The sequence below is a fragment of the Panonychus citri genome, unplaced genomic scaffold, assembly GCF_014898815.1.
Source record: "Panonychus citri isolate SS breed McGregor unplaced genomic scaffold, ASM1489881v1 Contig00134, whole genome shotgun sequence".
Classification (NCBI taxonomy): Eukaryota; Metazoa; Arthropoda; class Arachnida; order Trombidiformes; family Tetranychidae; genus Panonychus; species Panonychus citri.
Window position 1 is genome coordinate 2788129 of NW_026515539.1, and position 20886 is coordinate 2809014.

At 30.1% G+C, this 20886-nt stretch overlaps 2 protein-coding genes across 2 annotated transcripts; one reads left to right on the forward strand and one right to left on the reverse strand.

Annotated features, from left to right (window-relative positions):
• Positions 1-991: 991 nt before the first annotated feature.
• On the forward strand, positions 992-16527 carry LOC128391359 (neuromedin-U receptor 2-like). The gene is made up of 5 exons (XM_053351230.1): positions 992-1661; positions 2117-2215; positions 15433-15999; positions 16069-16203; positions 16273-16527. Exons 1-5 carry the CDS (start codon positions 1526-1528, stop codon positions 16509-16511), a joined length of 1176 nt encoding a protein of 391 aa, XP_053207205.1. The 5' UTR covers positions 992-1525; the 3' UTR covers positions 16512-16527.
• A 64-nt stretch (positions 16528-16591) lies between these two features.
• Positions 16592-20526, reverse strand: LOC128391347 (nucleolar protein 6-like). The gene is made up of 6 exons (XM_053351214.1): positions 19568-20526; positions 19216-19480; positions 18319-19127; positions 17775-18246; positions 17391-17700; positions 16592-17300 (listed from the first exon to the last, which is right to left on the reverse strand). Exons 1-6 carry the CDS (start codon positions 20439-20441, stop codon positions 16827-16829), a joined length of 3204 nt encoding a protein of 1067 aa, XP_053207189.1. The 5' UTR covers positions 20442-20526; the 3' UTR covers positions 16592-16826.
• Positions 20527-20886: the final 360 nt, after the last annotated feature.

Genomic DNA, 20886 nt, shown 5'->3' on the forward strand with positions numbered 1-20886 from the left:
CAATATTAATTTAAGAAATTAAATCTCTTATTATTAATAATCAATGTTAGTTGATATCCAGTGAGTAAACAAATTTGCATCTTATTGATTGTCAAACAGAATCAAGATAAATATTTGCCACTTTCACTTTCACTTTCAAATGATTATGATCATAAACAAGTTTTAATTGGTGAAATTAGCTTAGATTGATTGGCTTTTTTTTGAGTGGATATTGAACAATTAAAGTTAATTCATCTTTAACCTTGAATCCAAATTCAATTGTCAAGTTAATTACCAATCTCATGCTTCCATCTTTTGGTGACTTTGGGAAGCTTCACATTTTCTCAGTTTCCAAATTAAGTAATTGGTTGTTGAGAAATGATTATGAAAGAAATTGATTGAAGTTGATTGATTTTCCAATTGTTATTGTCTATCAATGACTTCGATCAAGATGAATACATTAAACTAATGCTCACTAATCACCAAGAGAAATGGTTCCAAGTTGTTAGTTGATTAAAAGATGAATATTTTTGGATCAATAGGTGACTAGTGACATCTAATGAGAATCGAAATTACTGAACAATTGTGAGTTTAAATTGTTAACTATTCTTTTCACATTTAATCTGATTTTGAATTGGAAATCATTCAATCAGTTGTTGTGAAGTTTTGGACAGTCTCGAAAATTGGGTATTAATCGAGTTCTAATTTAGTTTGGAAATTTTTTTTTCGCTTTCGAAAGTAAAAAAAAAACTTTTTCTTCGTGAAATCGAATCAATGAATTTGAATTAATGAAAAAACTTTGAACGAAAAATTGATTTCAATTGGAAAGAGTAACAGATGAGGTTCGTTGTATGAAATAGAAGAGGGAAAAAAGGACAAACAAAAAGTTCTGATTGTTGTTGATTGTTGTTACGATTTCATTCATTCCTATCACGAATGTCACACTGATTCGACTCGAAACTTTTTCTTTTTAGTTTTTTTTTTCTTTTCATTACTTTTCCATATCTTTCCATCACAAGTTATTCGTGATTCGTGACTTGTAAGTTAACAGTTATCACTAGTTCACTATGCCAACAATGTCGAAACTTTTTTTTACTACAAGTAAACATAAACACTCACACATATTGAAAGATATAAGAAAGACAAAGTAAGTTGACTTGTCATGATGAAATTTCATCATCATTCATGAAATGATTTAAAATAAATAATTGGAGTTAAAAGTTAACCTGTTAAACTATGTCAAGATGAAGATCATTATTTCATTCACAGTTTACTAATTTTCAATCAATTCAAACTCATCAATAAACTAATCGTATGTGTAACAATCATCATCATCCAACATCACCATAAATTACCATCAAATTTGGGATAACAACAATTAACTAATTGTATGAGTATTTGTGTTGTACAAGAAGAAGGCAAAAAAAAAGTTTGTGTCTACTTGTTGGTTATCAATCAAAATATATTTATTGGAATTGAAATTTTCTTCCGTCTTCATTTCAAATGATCAACAAATTATCACCATCATCATCATCAAATAATCACCATGAACTCAACAATTAATTTTAATGATATAATTGAAGATTCACTCGGCCCAAGCCGAGCAATTTGCCTTCCATGGTTAATCCTATTATCTTTTGTCTATGGATTAATATTTGTCGCCGGATTGATTGGCAACACAGGTAATAAACAATTTAAATTCTTGACCAATTAACTGATTTAGGATAATTTAGACTCTTAAATCAATAACCTTAATTGCTTTCCAAATTGTGAGCTTAAATTGCCGATGATTATTAGACTATTATAAATATATCGAGATTGAATTAGAAGTTGTGGAAAAATATCAAATTAGCATTAGTATTTCATCCATGTGTAAATTTATCATTTCTCTTTAATTACTGCAAACTAATTATATACTTAAATCTAATAATAATTAACTCCCATTGATGAAAATTTATATTTAAATTCAATAGCAACTTTATCCTAATTGCGATTATTATTTTTCTCCCTCTACTTTTTGTTTCTCATCTCTAAAACTTTTGGCTTAATTCCCATAATCTTAATAATGGAAACATTTACCAACATTTAAATGGTTACACCTTAATCATCACCATAATTAACTTAATCATCGTTGTAGCTACGATTCTTGTGATACTACGTTTCAAATACATGCAAAGTGTAACCAACCTTTACTTACTCAATTTGGCAATTGCTGATCTATTAACACTTTGTGCAGGTAAGATAATAATGATAAATTCATTGATAACCGTTAATCAATTTGTTAAACAATTTAAATATCCTCAAGCAATAATAAATAATCAACAGACAGACTATCAAAATAAGATAGTAAAGTAAACAGGAATCAAAACCAATGTATCAATGACAACAAAGCAAAGGTATACAGAGGAAGAGAGAGAGAGAGAGAGAGAGAGAGAGAGAGAGAGATAGTTTCATTGATATTTCAATGGTTTATTATGTTAACATGTGAATTTCATGATGATAATGAATCGATTCCCTGAATTTATGCTCGTTTTTAATGATCAATTCAAGAATCAATATCCACTTTTTATTCAATAAAAATGATTACCATTGATTATCATTATTGTTTCTATTAGAATCATGATAATCTTTTATGGAATGGAACTTCTTCTCACCTTCTCTTCCTGATTAAATGATTTGGTGATATTTTCTGAACACTGACCTTGAATAACCTTACAAATTTTAGTAATTCAAGTTCTCGAAAACCTTAATGAACTTTCTTCCTGTCTAAATGTGAACAACATGTAACCAAATTATCATGTTGTTTATTCATTTTATTGTAATTCAGTAACTCAATGATAAATATTTACTTGAAATTGAGTCTCGATTGTCAATTGATTAAGTTGATTTTGTATTCGTCTGGTGAATAGAAAACACAAAGTTTCATTTCTCATTGTGATATTCAGGTATCATGATTATCGTTATTCATTCAATTTGAATCTTCTATTGTTACTTTTATGTCTTTTTTATCTTTTCTTTTTTTTCTCATTCACATCATCAATATAATCGTCATCGTCATGATGGGTGTGATGAAGATAATATTATCTTACTATTTAAGACAAAATCTCGACTACAACCTTTCTAGACGATCAATAGTAGTATGACAAAAGTTTCAGTTCTTTAGTATCATGAGAATCAATTTCAATCCATAGATTTACAGACAAGTTCTGAGTTCTTTTCATTGTCTTTTTCGGTAATGTAGTCGAGTTCTTATTCATCATGATAACATTCATGTATCATATGAAAATGTCCTTAAGGTTATTTAAGTCAACGAGTTTTCCATGTTACAGAAAAGCATCAGGGTTATCACTGAATCTCCAGATTGAACATTTATCCAGGGGACTGAGAAGAATGGAAATTCAGTCTCATATGATGAAGAAAAATTCTGACTTTAAGAACAAAAATTCAGCTGATCTTTACACCAACTTATATTCAGCTTGATTCCACAGACTTAAGTTATACTATTTACTATATCTAGTAAATAATTCAATTTAGAAATAATTGATTCCAATGAATTGATGGAAACAGTTCATGGTAAACTTCAATCGTTATCATGGGAATCGTATCTGGATATTTACATAATTTATTTACATTCTAACTTTTAATTAACTTTTATCATGATTAAATAATGTTAATAACTTTTCTGATTTTGTTGCGATTGAGTAAATTAATCACAGCCCCATGAAAGTGGTCAGAATTTTGGTCAATTATCATATTCATGATGATATGGAAATGAAAATTTCAAATATAAATCAAGATTGAGGTTATCAAATGAGATGGACACATAATTGGTGACAATTTCATCTAATATCAACAAGGCTGTTAATCACTTCCGTTCAGGAAAAATTCATGTGATTAAATATTGAATATATTATAATAATTAAGGTTATTCAAACTTCCTCTTTCACTTTACTGACAATTATGCTCATGAATCTGAATTGATTAAATTTTTTATTGAAATAGGAAACAGCGACTTTGATTTACTCATAATCTTAATCAGATTTATGTTCTTAATCTTAATCCTTTTGTTTTTGTTTCCTTTGCAATTTGAAACTTTTCAATTTGCAACAAAAAAAATCACTGTGATCAAATAACTAGATCATGATGATAACATGATAAGATTAAGTTGTTGGATTAACTTCTGTAAGAGATAAATAAAAAAGATCTTTTAATCCAATCGGAAGAATAATATTTCCATGTTTATCATGGATTGAATTTTTTTTTCTTCCTCCTAATTCAAGTTAATCTCATTTCGAACTGAACTTTTCTTATTGTTTTTTTTATCTTCATGATAAAGAAAAAAGTTCTGACCTGAATAACACCTTAAGTTTATTAAAAAAAAACCGAGAATGGTCAATGTTGAGTGGTCACTTTTTTTCAGAATTGGGTCAACATGATCAAATCATGATCCGAATTATGAAAGTTTGGGTTTTCAGATTAACATGTTCAGTTGATTTACTTGAAATTCAGATGATGCTGATCAATTCATGTTGAACATTTCAGAGAATTGATTAAGTTAATTTGATGATTAAGATTCGATGAGCTTAATTATTTGCTAATTGTACTTGAGTCACGTTGATACAATTACTTAAGACTGATCATGATAACAATTTGATATAAAAGTATTGACGTTTTTTAATTGCTCATTAGGTTACCTAATCATTTATCTTAATTGGTAACATTTGCAACAATTAATTACATTGATTATAAGGTAACAATTTAATAGTTGAGGGCATCAAACTTGTTTTGACTAATTTTAATTGCTGTTGATCCTGAGTTTTAATTGAAAACGTCAACAAGAAAGTATCATGAATATCAACAGTTATGATGATTAAAAGTGAGAAAAGTTAATTAAATTGTATCAAATTTGATGATCAAAGTTGCTATCAAATCAAATTTCCAACAATCATAATGATTAAATTCTGTGAATATTTATAATATTTTACTTTTAAGTTAATCCATTAATAGTTTGAGTTGATTGAAATTTCGTTTAATGTGATAATTAACTTTTCTCATCTTGATTACAATTAAGACTTGCTGCCAATGTCATATTCATTCATTAGATGATGATGACAATACAATCATTCATAAATTCCTATTCTTTTATCGTCATTATCATGGATCATCTTTGTCTCCACCATGAAATCTGATTATGTTCATGATGGAATACACATTCTACCCAGTTTAATTTATCTTTTCTCGTCGCCTATTCACCTAATTCTTGATTATATTAACTTGATCTTCATCCAAATCACAATGAAGATGAAGAATTAATGAAAAAAAACCTTCAAGGTGAAAAGATGATGAAGATTAAGACAAAGATTAAGATAATCCAAGAGCCAACAAAAAGAGATTCTCATGTTCTGATGATTATCATGTTACCAGGAAGAAATGAAAGTTTCAAGAATGGAAACTCTTTGTTCAGAGTAATAACAACAATTAGAATTGAGCTAATCAAAGGAACGATAAAAGTTCATCTCATCTTTAGAAATATTCACAAGTTCAAGATGATCAGAATTCGTCTTCAGATCGTTTGCCTTCATGGGGGAAAAAAGGAACATGATTTATTATCTCATCTATTCAGAGTTTCAATTGAAATTCTATGGAGAAAAAAATTCTCATGTAACATTCTCACCTCCTACACTTAGAATCACCTGAATGTCTTCATTCAATTGATGATGATGATCATCACTTGACTATTATTTAATTAATATCATCTTTTCATCTTCATCAATGTTTCATTTATTATCAATCATGATGAAGATAAACAGTCAATGGTCAATCAGAATCCTTTTCATTCATCTTGCTTGGTCATTCATGATCCAGGGGATGGGAAAAGAAACCTTTCTCAATTATATTTACACCGAACGATAAATAATCATCCTTTTCATCATCTATTCTGAATCATCATGTTTACAAATGATCATCATTACATGAGGCTCAGAACTTTTTTCCTCTCCTTCATGGTTATAATAATTGTTATGATTAATATGAAACTAGATGGAAACATTTTATCAACTCTTAATATCATTACAATGTTAATATAATATCATCATGCTGATAATGAATAAATAATAACAAACTTTGACTTGACAATTAACTAACTGTGATTAGTGTAGGTAATTTAATGATCAATCGGATATGATTCCATTAATTTATTCAGCTTACCTTTCATGTAAACATATCAAATGAATAGTTAATCAAATGAGTTTACATGATGATGATGATAATCATATTGATTATCACCACAAATGAGCTTCCTTTTCATGTTACTCAATATTTTTCATAATCTTTTCCGATTCCAGGATAATCATGACTTTTCCCACCACAATCATGTTCAACAATTAGAATTCAATAAACTTTATGTAATAAATAATTACTAACAATTTGTTGACACCAACACTCAAAGGGATATTCATGGTGTTCATGAAGATTTTGATTATTTAATAATTGAAACAATTTCGTTATAATGAACTTTAATGTTAATCGATTTGTTTGTGGCTGATATTTTGTTTCATTTATTATGAATCTCTTACTGTCATGGTAACTTCATTCTCTGAATTTTTCAATTCTATTAGTCGTTTGTACGATATCTGTCACTGAGTTTAGAACATTTCAAAAATCAAAATCGAAATGAATTGTGTCTTTTTTTTCCACTCGAATTTTCAAAGTTTTTCTCTTGTTTTTTATTTGCAACTTTTTTCGCTCGAATTTTTCTTAAGTGAATCAATTTTTGTTTTCTACTTTTTCTCATATTGAATTTCATTAAATGAAGATAACTTTCTGATCAAGTTACATGAGTTACATGATTTTACATGATGATGACACTCAGATGACAAAGAATAAAAAATGTTATCATTGTTTCTGTTGACAAATTGTTGAGAGAGAGATGTCAATGTTATCGGTATCATTACTTTGTGAAACTGGATCATGATGATGATGAACAATGAAAAATATCATTGGGAATCATTTCAACATTTCTCATGATGATCTCAGGGTAATAATGCTAAAGGAAAGGAGATAAAAAAAATAAAGAAAATTGTTACGTACAAATTTTGTAGAATTTTCAATTTTTTCTCTTTTCTGTCTATTCTTCCCTCAAGTAATAATAACATTATCATGAACCATTAGAAACATCATGTCATCGATGAACTTAAACTGAATTCTAATCAATCAAAGAATTACGAGTTATATGAATCGATATGCACTAATTCAATTCGAAATCAATTTCGTTTGTGATTACAACTTAATTAGAATCTTTTTCTCGACATTTTCCTCAATAATGGAACCAGGAAATTGCATAAATGTGATCACTTCCTCAACAATAAATTACACAGAACTGGACAGTAACTATAAAATTTCATTACATTGACCTGAACAATTGCTACTTAGAAATTCATGAACCTCATTCATCTGATTATTGTTTCCATTGGATGAATTCAATCAACTCATTAACATGATATTAGAAAATTTTCAAAATCCATTTCATTACTCTTAGTTAGTTAACCATTTGATTTACAAACTTCAATGTTAAATACGATAGATGCGATGAACAGTTTCACCATGATTATGATCAGTTCTGAACTCTCGGTATGAGGTAATATAATAATAATAATCAGGCAAACATGATACTTATCTTTCAACAGTAAGTATAATTATGTATACACTTTTGTAAAGGAAAGATTCATGAGCCATGAAAAAAAGTCAAATGAAAACATATCTCGGTGTGAGACTGAATCTCATCATCCGAGTTAAGGAATCACCATGAAAACTAGATGGTTTGGATATTTTGATGAGGAAAAAAATCGACTTCTCATTAGTAAGACAGAGTAATTTTTTTCTTCATCATGATGACATATTCATGAATGAGTATCCTGATATGGTTAATGTTCAATTTTCATGATGAAACTTTCGCTTCCATTGACATAAACTCTGAGCTAATATCATGGTGAACATCATTACTGTGATAATTTGATTGCATTCAAAGACATTATCATTTTTATCATCAGCCCTGGACGATCAATTATCATCATAATCTTCATTATGTTCATCACCATGGATGTAGAATCTGTTTCTCTTGAACTATCTTCTTATTGTCAGAATTCTGTAATTCTATTCAATTTGTTCGACCATTTTATCCTTCATTCTATCTAATAATGTATCTCTCTCTCTCTCTCTCTCTCTCTCTCTCTCTCTCTCTCTCTCTCTCTCGGAAAAGATATAAGAATATAAAAGGAATTCCCTGAATAAGCATTTCCTTTAATTTAACGCATTTCTTTGCTATGAAAATCTTAACTGACCATTGGTCAAATTTATGTTCTATTCAAAGTATCGTTTTTCTTTATTTGCTAAAAGTTTAGAGTAAGAGAAAGACTATTAAAAGTAACATTATTTTATCTTTTTCTTGATGAACTTTAAAGATCTGGAAACTCACCTTAAGTTGAGTTTCAAGAATCTTTTCTGTCAGTTAATCTAATTTGTAACTTGAATTGTCATTGATAAACAAAAGTAACATTTCTCATTTTCATCTCAACTCCCACTCAGTTGACTAATCAAAACAAATGGTCACATAATTGACAAGTTGACAGACTATTTTTTCAACCCAAGGTGAAAATCAGATGAACTTTTAAGTCGATAATCCAAATGTGAACTCTTGAACTCACTGAAATCAAGGTGAACAAGCTGCCGAAATATTTTACAATCAAACTATCATCCAAATTGAACTCGACTCATGAGACTGGTCACTCTGTATTTCAGCATGGATCATCCTTGTTATCATTAAATATATCATCATGAAAGGAAACACAAATATGAAAGAAACATTTTCACTCCCTAGTAAAAGTTCAGATGAGTATTCGGAGAGACTATTATTCTGATTCGAGACAAATGTTCCAAATTTTTGTTAGCATAGTTAAGTTGGTTATTTACCAGAATGGAGATAAATATTTACCAGAGACAATCACCAGAATCAATAGAAAGATTCAACTTCCAATGAATGAAACCCAAGAACAAATCTGTCAACTATTAAAAACTTTTCTTCCGCAACTTCCTGTTATCATTAGAATTCAATATTACATATACATCAGGGATTTTGTATAAGAAGTAAGCAATTAAATTCAATGATAATTGTTAACTGACAACAAAAAGGTGACAGTTTATGTCAACAATTTATAACAAGATAACAATAACCGTTAACTAGGATAATTGTGATAATGTTATCACAATATAACTAAATATTAACTTGTTTCAAGATATCTGAAAGTATTTGAATTACTCAATGAAACTAAATTGTATCAAATTAATCATGATTATCTTGTCTAATTGGTGTAGGAAGATAATTAAGTTGAGTATATGATCCACAGGGAGTGAACATTTTTCTAATAGTAATAAAAACTCAATGATTGTCAATTATCATGATTAGTAAAATCAACTGATTATCTAATCATTAACAACTTGAGTGACTTAAATCAATGAATCATTAATCTGATTGATTCAATTCATACAGAAAGATGAGAATATATTCAACTGGGTGTTGAAAGAAAATGTTCAATCTAAATCAAATGTTGTATGTGTTGATTGATTGGAAACAAAATTATCATCAACTAGAAACTTTTTGCTTGGAGAAAAGTTCATTGCCATTGAATCTAGTTCTATGCTATCGATGCAGTTATAATACACCACCAAAAGGTAAGAACTGAACTGAGGCATGATGGATTCTCAGAGGTCGAGTGGACATCAACTTGGATGGTCAGTAATGATTTGTTCATCCTTCACGTTTTCACAGGTATTAGCTTATTTAGAGTCAACTTTTCCCAGAATAATGATTTAGTAGTCTATCCAATAGTTGATTGTTTTATTCCAAGGTCAACGAGGTCAAAGCGAGAATAAGTATAAGCAAAGTTTTGTCAACTTTTAGACTTGAATATTTCGTTTCTATTGGATCAAGAGCTTTTCGTTTCCATTATATTAATATTTCTGAATCTCAAAGTTTTTCTGGTCAGATTGTGACAAGATTTACTGAACAGCGAACCCACAATTCCCATGCTGTACTAAACTTAATATACTAAAAGGTAAACAAATGATGATCAGCATACTAAGTTTTTCAAAGGCTCAATTATTAATTGGATTCAGAGATGATGAGTTTTCTTGGTGATTAAAAAGTTCTTAACAAAGTATTTACTTTTTTCATCAATCAGATGATCATGATCATGTTTTATAATATTGACTAGTGATTAGATAAACTGAATATCTCATGATTTACACAAAAAGATATTTATCTGAATATCACCATGAACTCATCATGTTCAGAGTCGATTTGTCTTGACAAAAATTGTGAAACTTTAATCTAATCTAATGGATTAGTTTAATTTAACAGTCAAGAGTATTTAATGAAATTGAGTAAATTGTTTTTGTTTACATTGATTAATATACTAACATATTGATTATCTAATTGCATTATTATGATAACCTTTTAGCACTAAACAATCAACTTGATAATCTCTGAGAGCTGGTTGGTTAAATGATCAACGTTGGTTATTTAATCAACAACACTTATTAGCATGTAAAGTAATGAAAAAAAAGTTTTCAGAAAGTTTATCATGATGAATTTTATCATGATTAAGCTCATTTAAATATTTATTTGGAATTATTCAAATCATTATAAACTTAACTCGCTTGAAACTAGTTGAATTTATCCATAAAATTAATAGTGATTAGGTAATCATGATGATCAGCAATTAAAAATGATGATTAGAGTTCATTAATGATTAGAGATAAAGGAAGAACAAATTTTCTCGATCTGATAAGTTCTGAACATTTTGTTTGGAGTTTTGTTTTTCTCTTTCTTTTCTTTCCTGGAGATAGTTCTTGTTCCGAGAAATCATCATCATTATCTCCTGAATCTATGAATTATCATGCTCAGATCAAACATTCTCTCTCTCTCTCTTCTGTATACTGATTACTTTGAACTTCTCAATGTAATTTATGAGTCCAATGAACAGATAAGATTCCTAATGGGCTTTAGGGTTCTTTCAACTTATTCCAAAGAAAAAATCATCTTATCATGTTGATTGAGTTTTCACCTGGAAATTCCTGTGAAAAGTTCAGAGGGTGGAAATTGTGTCGAAATCTTCTGACACTTGAATCAATCAAAAATCCAACGAACAGCCTTAAATACATCGAAAGTTACTCATGGTCACTGAATGAATTCCAAGTATCTAACACTGACCAATACTTGATGAAGGTAATTTCTACTTGACCAAAGGTTCAAAAAGGTTGTGATATACTATTAATGACCATTGGTCAATCTGATTATTTTTCTGGTTGAAACCACGAAATTGAGGAAACGATTCAAGTGAAACTTTTTCAAAGAAAAAAAAACTCCCAAACTTTTTCATACCCATTGAACACCATTATTTTTATCACCAACAAGGAGTAAATTACAGGGAATGGAAATGAAGCAACAATGAACTCAAAGAATTCTGGCTGACTCAGAATTCTGAGTATATTATTTATCTTTTACATGAGAAAATTGTAAAGAAAACCCTTTCGACTGTAACTCCTTGACCCAATTTCCGCTTTAATACTCATATTTTTTTTCCTTTCTCTGTACCATTTCCGTTCTCATGTAATTCTCATATTATTGCTACTGAATTTGTGGTTGTTATTACTTCATAATTGATTATCATGATAATCAGATTTGATACAGTTCTATTAATCCGGAAAGCATGATGATAACTGAAAGTGAGTTACATTGACAGTAGTTGATGTTATTGTTATCATTTGTCCTAATTCTGGGGAGGAAAAAAAAAGTTCTGAAAGTCAACAAGTTTTAACATGAAATTTATCATGTCATGATTATCATTTACTAGGCCAGGGTCAGTTTATTTACTCGTTGATAAATATGATTAATGTCACAAATTAACAGATTGCGATCATTGGGATTTAATTATCACAAAATTCAAGGTTTATCTTAATCATTAAGGGAATAGGAATCATTGTTACTCATCAATAGATTGTCATAATGGTTGTAACTTGATTTGATTGTTGAGAAGAAAGTTTTTGTTTTCATGGAAGAGGATGAACCAAATTTCACCATGAAAATCCAGCTATCGATTTTGTTTCAAGTTCTGAATCATGTTGATTTCCATTGATAAACTTACACAGAAAATGATGAGGGTTAACATTGACTCTGAATTGCTGGTCAATATAATGACCACAAGGATAAAGATGAAGGTGAAAAGGAATCAGATTAGATAAGGAGGATGCTGATGGTGAAAAGAATGAATATAAATTGAGTCTGAATTCCCTGCATCCTCATGAGTATTTGTTTTTCCACCCACTGTCACAATCTTCATCATCTATTATTGATCAATCATGATTAACCTTGATCCAAGTTTATTTTCCCCTGAAAATTTCATCATTTCCAATGAATATCATTTCCAATCGTTACCAATCAGTTGCAATTCAATTGTGAAACAGTTAATCTCGATCATTAATATTGAATAAGATCAATTTAACGGTAAAATTAAATTTGATTGTTAATTTGTGACGAAAATTCAATTAAATGGATCAATTATAATGAAAATTTAATGAACACATTCAATTGTCTCCGTAATTGAGTATTCATATTACAATTGAAATTTCATTTCTATTCAACTATTAAATTTTCAATTAAATTTACAATTGAATCATTAATAGTTCAAAATAATATCAAAATAATAGACTTGGTTGATTTGATGATAACTTTATGACAATAGAAAGCAAAAAGTTTTGTCAACATGTTGAAAGATGAAGATATTGACCACTGGTCAGTGAGACAACATGACACACTTTTCATTGTAAACAAGAAAAAGTTGTCACTTTAAACTCTACTAGTTAATTGATCAATTTAACACGATTACCGATCTATTAATAATATTTATAATTAAAACTCTTTTGTTGGATTAATTAAAAAACAACGAATCTGTTAAATAATTAAATTAAATTCTTAATGATTAAGTGGATGATTAGATTTTCTTGTTGTTTGAAACACTTTTCTGGGTCAAATTTTGTTGATTACTTTGATTGTTATCTGTTTTCCCGATCAACTTAATTGCTTGTTGATTGATTTTCACTTTTACCATGAAAATTATTATCAAAAAAAAGAGTCATTATCATGTTTCCCTGAATTGCTTACTGAACTTTTCCCTCAAACTGGCAACCTCAGCTTCTTTGAATTCCTTGATAGCCTTGAGCTTTTTATTCAGCTTCTTCTATCTCTCATGGAAAGAATTTGGAATTTCCTGAGAAGAAAAATTCGAAAATTCCAATTTTCTTTTTTAGTTGAGAAAATTTAAGATAATAAGAATTTCGTTGCAAAGTAATTCTCAACTTCTCTGATAATAATGATACATGAAATTCACCTCATAATCATTTATTCACCATGAGAAATCATTATGATAACTTATAGTAAATTCTGATCTAAAAGAATAGATAAAATATTGAAATAAATTCTGATTAAAATTTAAATTACAATGAAACTAACAACGTCATCATTGTCATGATTAAACTTGATGATTGATGGTGATTCAAGTTCAGTGTGGGTGGTTCATTGGGTGTAAGAGGTTAAACTAAACTGAGACCATGATAAGTTTCAGGTACAATAACCCAATATTTTGATAAAAAAGTTCTGAGCATTTATCTCATTGTGTTAATAACATTAACCTTGACATTTATGTGGTTATAAAGCAAGGAAAATGAATCATTAATTTAAATTAATCATCATCATTACAATTACTACATGATATATACAAAAGGAATGAGAGTTTAAAAAGGAGTAATAATTAATTTTAATTCAGTTCCATTGGAAATGATTATCTGACATTCATTTGATTCCAAGGAATAAAGTAAATTCAATCAAGATAATTAGGGATCATTGGTATTACAATTACAAATCAGAATTTGAGACGATAATATAATTAGCATTCTGAGAAATCATGATGATTCTTATTGTTATTGTTCATCTTTATCATCTTATTGTAAAATGATGATAAAGATAAGAAAGGAAGATGAGAGATGAGGAAACTTGTGAATGAATATAAATTGTTAGTGTAATGATGTTAGTTGAAGATAATATGGAAGATGAGAGAGAGAAATTGTAAATTTATCTTCATCATGAAGATTCATGATGGAAAATCAAATGAACTTTTGTCTGAACATCTTAAAAAGATACGGATCAAGATGAACTTTACATGGAAACGAGAAAATCACATAATATGATTAAAAAATTTTCTTATTTTTTTCCTCTCTTTGGAATGATTATTTATCATTTCTTTATTCTTCTTCTGTCTTTCATGATACTCGGAATGATCATGGAAAATGTTGAAGATGGAAAAAGTTCTGGTTAACATTCTGGTAGCATTTAGATATATCATTGAGCTAAATTGTTTACAAGAAAAAATTGCTCACCATTAATTATCATTCGTTTGATAAATTTCATTACGATATTATCTTCATCATCTCAATTTTATCATGATGATTATCTATCATGGGAAAACAAGAAGAGGAAATATATTGAATTATTTTAGAACTGAGCTAGAACGGAAATGTTCAGTTCGATAGAAACTTCCGACTTTTTCTGTTGATATAAATTCATTTACATTCATCTATTGATAAGTGAATAAATTATCACCATAGTGCTCATTATCATCATGAGAAATATTAATATTTTTATCATGATTATTATGATGATTCAGAACTGGAATTGACCATGAAAAGATTGACTTGACCATTGGAATTGGACTTTTCTAATGATCACTCTTGCCTTTGAACTCGATTTAGAACATGTTAATGCTCATAAAAATTGAAAGATTTTGAAATCAATTTAATTGTTGATTATTCCATTTGATGAGCAATTAAGATTTCTGTTCATCAATCGAACCATTTAGATCATATTAAAGATCTGATCTAATTTCGAGACAGAATTGATTCACCATGAAGAAGCTCAGTTCTTATTCATTTTCATTAATCAGTTGTCTCTTGAAACTTTTCACATGATGTTTTCTTTTCAATCGTAATTCATTACAATTTAATCCAATTGTTGAATTTTTCGTTGAGTTGATTTCAAAATAGATTCAATTTATCACAATAATTGCGAGTGATGAAAAATTTCAATTCTGATATTCAAATTGAATCCAAAAGTTTTTCGATCGATTTCAAAGTGAATAATTAATCTCAATGAATCTGGAATCGAGTCTGATCAATGAATGATTGAAGACAATTAATCAAGATGATCTAATCAAAGAAGACAAATTAGATTAGATCAGATTAATAAGGTTAATTGGGACCAAGGGAAAGATTAGCTTATTATTGCATCAAGATCAAACTGATTAATTGTGATTTGTTGGTTCTAATTGTGTTCATTAACATTTACAGCGATGCCTCTTGAACTTTATCAGCTTTGGCATCAATATCCTTGGGAATTGGGTGGATTTGCATGTCAGTTAAAAGTGCTGATTCCAGAGACAACGGCAAATGCATCGATTTTGACCCTGGTCACTTTTACCCTTGAACGATACGCAGCCATTTGCGGTTCACCCAAAACCCCACCACCGAACATAAACTCATCAAGTTCAACGCGAAATCGGTTCACTAGAAACACTCTCGCAATCTGGTTACTTGGACTTCTCGGTGCATTACCGCTTGTACTTTACACAAGAATCAATTATCTCTACGTGAATGACCAACCACTTCAAGGGTCAGCTTGGTGTGGATTACCTTTTAATGATCCCGATCGAACTTGGGAAACAATCATGTTATCATCGACAATCATTTTCTTTATATTTCCATTGTTAATCATTTGTCTTCTTTATTATTTCATTGCGATTACCCTTAAAAAAGCAACTCGACTCGACCCAATCAGCAACATCGATTTGCACTTGAATGATCAACGATGTTCACGAAAAATAATGCAGTCTCGTAAAATTGTGATTCGATTACTTGGTAAGTTAATTGTCTAATTATAACTGGATAGAAATTAATTGTTCCATATTTTTCTCATTCACTGACCAGTGGCCATTGTAATTGCGTTCACCATTTGCTGGACACCCTTTCATGCTCAACGATTGTTATTTTTGTATGTTTCTCTTTATTCCGAGTGGTCAAATCAACTTCGCAGTGTTAATCAAGTCCTTTTCCCGATGGCAGGTAAATTTAGCTTATATCAATTGCGATAATTTTAAATTGATTAAGATTTTTTTTCCATTCCATTTCAAGGTGTATTCTATTACTTGAATTCGAGTATCAATCCAATTCTTTATTCTGTCATGTCCACGAGGTTTCGAGTTGCCTTTTCTCTTTATATTAATGGCCTTTTCAACGGGACCCGAGGTAGAGACAAATCTGTGGGAGGAGGTGGAAGAGGTAATAATAGTGATAATTCATTGATACTCAACATGCCCGGAGGGAAAACACCCAAGATCCAATGGCGATCACCTAATTTCATTGATTCTTGAAAACAGAGTTTCTTGTAATTACATTAATGTAAATAACAATTAATTTGGATAAAAAAAAAAGACTAACAATCAACTATCTGTTATTTTTCAATTGATATTTATTATCATTAAATGATAATCATAATAGGAGATTGATCTTTGTGCACAAAACAAGAAAAAAATATTGTTTCGCCTTGTATTTCAATCTGATCTCAAATCTCAAGCCAAAATGATTTACTTTTTGTTTGATTAAATTATTCACATAATTTGCTACAATAAAAGTGAATTAAAAAACTTTTAATCCAAATTTTTGTTTGTCTAAGTCAATCGTTCATTTTATTCCCATTTAGATACGTTGGCATCGATTGATGTTACCAGTCCGTCCCCGAAAATGTACAAATCCTCCATCATCGCTTCCGCATTGAAAACGACCAGTGGTTTTCCTGATTTATTTGTTGTCTCTGTCAATTTACAATCTTTAGCATTGGCCAAGTACATTGGTTTATTATCGAAAGTATGAGGTTTCCAAATTAAATAGATTCTTGATCCACCAAATCGATCGTAAAAGAAAAGAGCATAATCACCGAAGTGCCTTCTTAATTCATTTAGGAAAAATTGGACTGGATTGTAATCGACAATGGGAAAATTTTCCATTTTTCGTTGTTCTTTTCTCCTTTGGAAAGACAATTTCTGCTTATTGGAGATCATATTGTGTCGAGTGAAGTTCAAATTCAGGTTAAAATTAGGAATATGATTTTTATCCAAATGAATTGTCAAGTTGTAGATTTCAGTTGATGTTTGAAACAGTGGCTGTTGAATGAAGAAGCAATAAAACAGAGTGAAAATCAATAATAGAAATTAAGAAATCAATATTTACGACAATTAGGAAATTATATTTACCAGGAAATCAGCTTTCACTAAATCACCAGTACACTTTTGAATATAATCGTAACACTTATTGGCTAAGAAATTTAATCTTTGCATGATCGGTGGTGTGGGTTTTGCTTTTGTCCATAACGATTTAGTTTTATCAAATGGAGTGGAGATAAATATCGGCGGAAGTTGACCACGATTCTCTTTGAAATAAGTTTCTATTTCCTGGATATCTTCTAGTTTTAATTCATCGTTGAAATTTATAATCAATGGTTTTCGAGCCCATGGATATGAGATTAACAAACGGAGGAATCTAATGAATCCCGATAATGGAGACCTGTGAAAATGGAACGGAAAAAGAAAAGATAATTATTCAGTTGAAATTGAACCATAAGTGGTTTAAAAGCTTACATGGGAGGTGAATATGGGAATGGATGAAGATAGAGATAGGCAATGATCAGTTCGATTGCAATTTCATCAATATTATCCCATAATAAATGCCTCGAAATCCAGCATTTAGCTAATCTGACAACGGCACTGAAAGTGGTAAATCTTGTATTCACACTGTGCAAAGAACTTGTTACAATTGGTAAGCTGATGTGAAATTTTGTTAATTCATCGGCTTCAGGTGATTCGATGGTTTTAATCATTCCTTCCGGTGTCATCGTGTGTCGCATTAAATGAACCTCTTTTGCACAAGCAAAGTTAATGCGGAAAACCATAGATTCATGCCAAATATCAAGGTAACGTTTCTGAGGTTTACACAATAAACCAAATTGAGTTTTAATCGCTTCACTCAATTCAATGATGAAAGCAGCTTTGACTCGTTTCAATGCTTCTAAATCTGATGGCCATTTACCGCTTGTCTCCAAATGAACGATAACTGAAAATATCAAATTTACATTAGACTCTAAGGTAATGAACTTTAAATGAATTGAAAGAGCATTATAATTACCATTTACTGGTTCAATGTGTTTGAGACTTGTCTTTTCGGTGTTTTTCAAAAAGGTGACACAGTTTTCTTTGATTCCATAGGATGTTTCATCGTAATTGGGAGGGACAATTTCACATGGAAAAACTTCTGATCCACGAAAAGCTGGTGAAATTCCTTGAATCGAGGATAAACTCAATGGTAAATCTTTGAGCGCTCTCAGCTTCTTTGAGAGGCTTTCGAAATTAGTAACAATTTGCCGATTGGCCTCTTCGCCTGTACCATAATCAGGAGTAGACACTTTCGAAGTCCAAAGAAACGAATCTAGTTGTGAGCCCGAAACCAATACAAATTTTCTGCTAATCTCTAGATGTTTGTTGAGAACCCATTTGATAATTTTACCAATAATTGCCCTTCTATCAGCGACAGTTTTTGACTCCCAATAGACAGTTTCACAAATTGCTCCTTCTTGGAATCTTCGTAATTCAGATTTGTCACCCCAAAACTTTTTAAACTCATCGGCAACTTGCTGATCAGCTGATGGACCTCTAATGATAGTTTCCAACATATGAGTTGGATCAAGAATCAATCCAATGTTGATGTTTTTAAAAGTCTTTGATATTGAAGGTCTTTTTTCATCGAGTGACCATTTCATTGCACCATAATTACGATATTCATGTTGAATTAGTTCAACACGATCACCAAGGCCTCGAGTCAACAGAGTAATCACTTGATTAATGAAAAATGGTGACATTTGACCACAATGATCTAAAATAACCTTTTGATTTGATTCGATTGCGAGACAAGTTTTTTTGATACATTCACCATTTATGCTAAATTGAGAAAAGAAAGAATAAAATTTCAAAATCTCAGATTAACATAATTATCGATAAGATTAATTCAATTCGTCAGTCAATCTACCTGATTATTATATCAAATCTTTCGTTGAAAAATGTAGGCTGTAACGCTTGGATTATGGAGCTACCATGGTCGGAATCTAATTTCTCCAGTGTTGTGGCTGCTTCGAGTTTAGCACCAAAATAAACATCTTTCGTAATCGAATAGCAGATATTGTAAATTCCAGAATTTTCAAGAAAAACCACATCGAAAGCGTTTTTGAAATCATCCAAACTGGAAGGTTTTTCATCCCCGAAGTAAATTGGATCCTCTGACCACTTGGATTCAGCTAACGAAAAACGAGAAATCGAACATTCAAAATTAGCAAAAAAAAAACTCATGCGAATTAAAATTACTTTCAGCCTAAAACACTTACAGAATTCAAGAAGAGTTTTACGGAAAAGTTGAATAAAGTTCATTTTCTCAGTCAATATTGATTTTTTCCTCAGGTAGACCATGAACAGGGTCAATGGAAATTCAAATAGATTAGAATAACCTTTACGAAGACACCAGGATTTAATTAGAATGACACATTTTCTGTAATCTTCTGAATCGATATTTTTCACAAGTAAATTGTGATTAGCGATCAGATTAAGATCATGAGTGATCAATGAATTGTAGAATGGTGTTGCCTCATATTTAGAATTATCTTTCTCATTCTCAGGTAAATTGTAATACCACTGAGGTCGAATGTTATTCTTAACAGGTAGAAATCTGTTCGGATTGAATGGTTTCTTAATTACGGGCAACAATCTAAACTTGAAATCTAACTTTTCACTTTTAGACTTTATCAGGATAACAGGTCTCATCGGATGTCCATCGTAGGTAAATTTGACCGATCTTACGAGATCAGGTCGATTGTCTCTCAGGTGAATACCAATCCATGTCATGTAATAAGCTCTTTTCCTGAGGTAACGTTGATTAAGATGATCTTTTGAATTCCAAAATTCCTCTGGCAATCTTAATACAATATCCACGGTTGGTTTACTGTTCAAAGTTGTCTTGTAACAATAAGAACCAACGAGAGATATTTTCTCAGGTGGAATAAATTGAAAATTTCCATCAACTTTCCATGGTTTCTCAAGAATTGGTGAACAAGATGAATTATTTTTACACCAATCAAACATATCATTCAAACAGATTAACTCGGACGTCGGAATTGAGTTAATGGCTTCCGCCAAATTGGTAAGGAAACTTTTAACTCGTTTACTTTGATAATCTGTTACACTAAGAGAATCAATAAAATCCATTTTTATTCCAATAATAATTAACAATCAAATGGACGAAAACAAAACAAAACAATTAACCAATTCAAAGAGATTCTCTCACATGTTTTCCATGTGATCCACATGCGAACCCAAAATCTTTCGATACTATCGAAGAGTCGATCCCAGGCAATCGATTAATTGATCGAAATGAATAATTGATTAGATTTTTTTTTCGAATTTTCAATTTAATTAAGTTAAATTTTCTTTTAAATATTAATGTTGACAATTATTTTCTATTCCCGATGAGTCCAAACTATCGAATCAACTGTTTGGTGAGAATAGAATTTTTTTGGTTAACAAGATTCGCGATTTTATTTTATCGTAAATGTACTGATCGAGTTTCGAAAACTTAGTTTTCTAATTACTCCAGTGATTAGTTTGTGGATTAATTATTCGAGAGAGTTGGATGTTTTTGCTCTTTCGATTC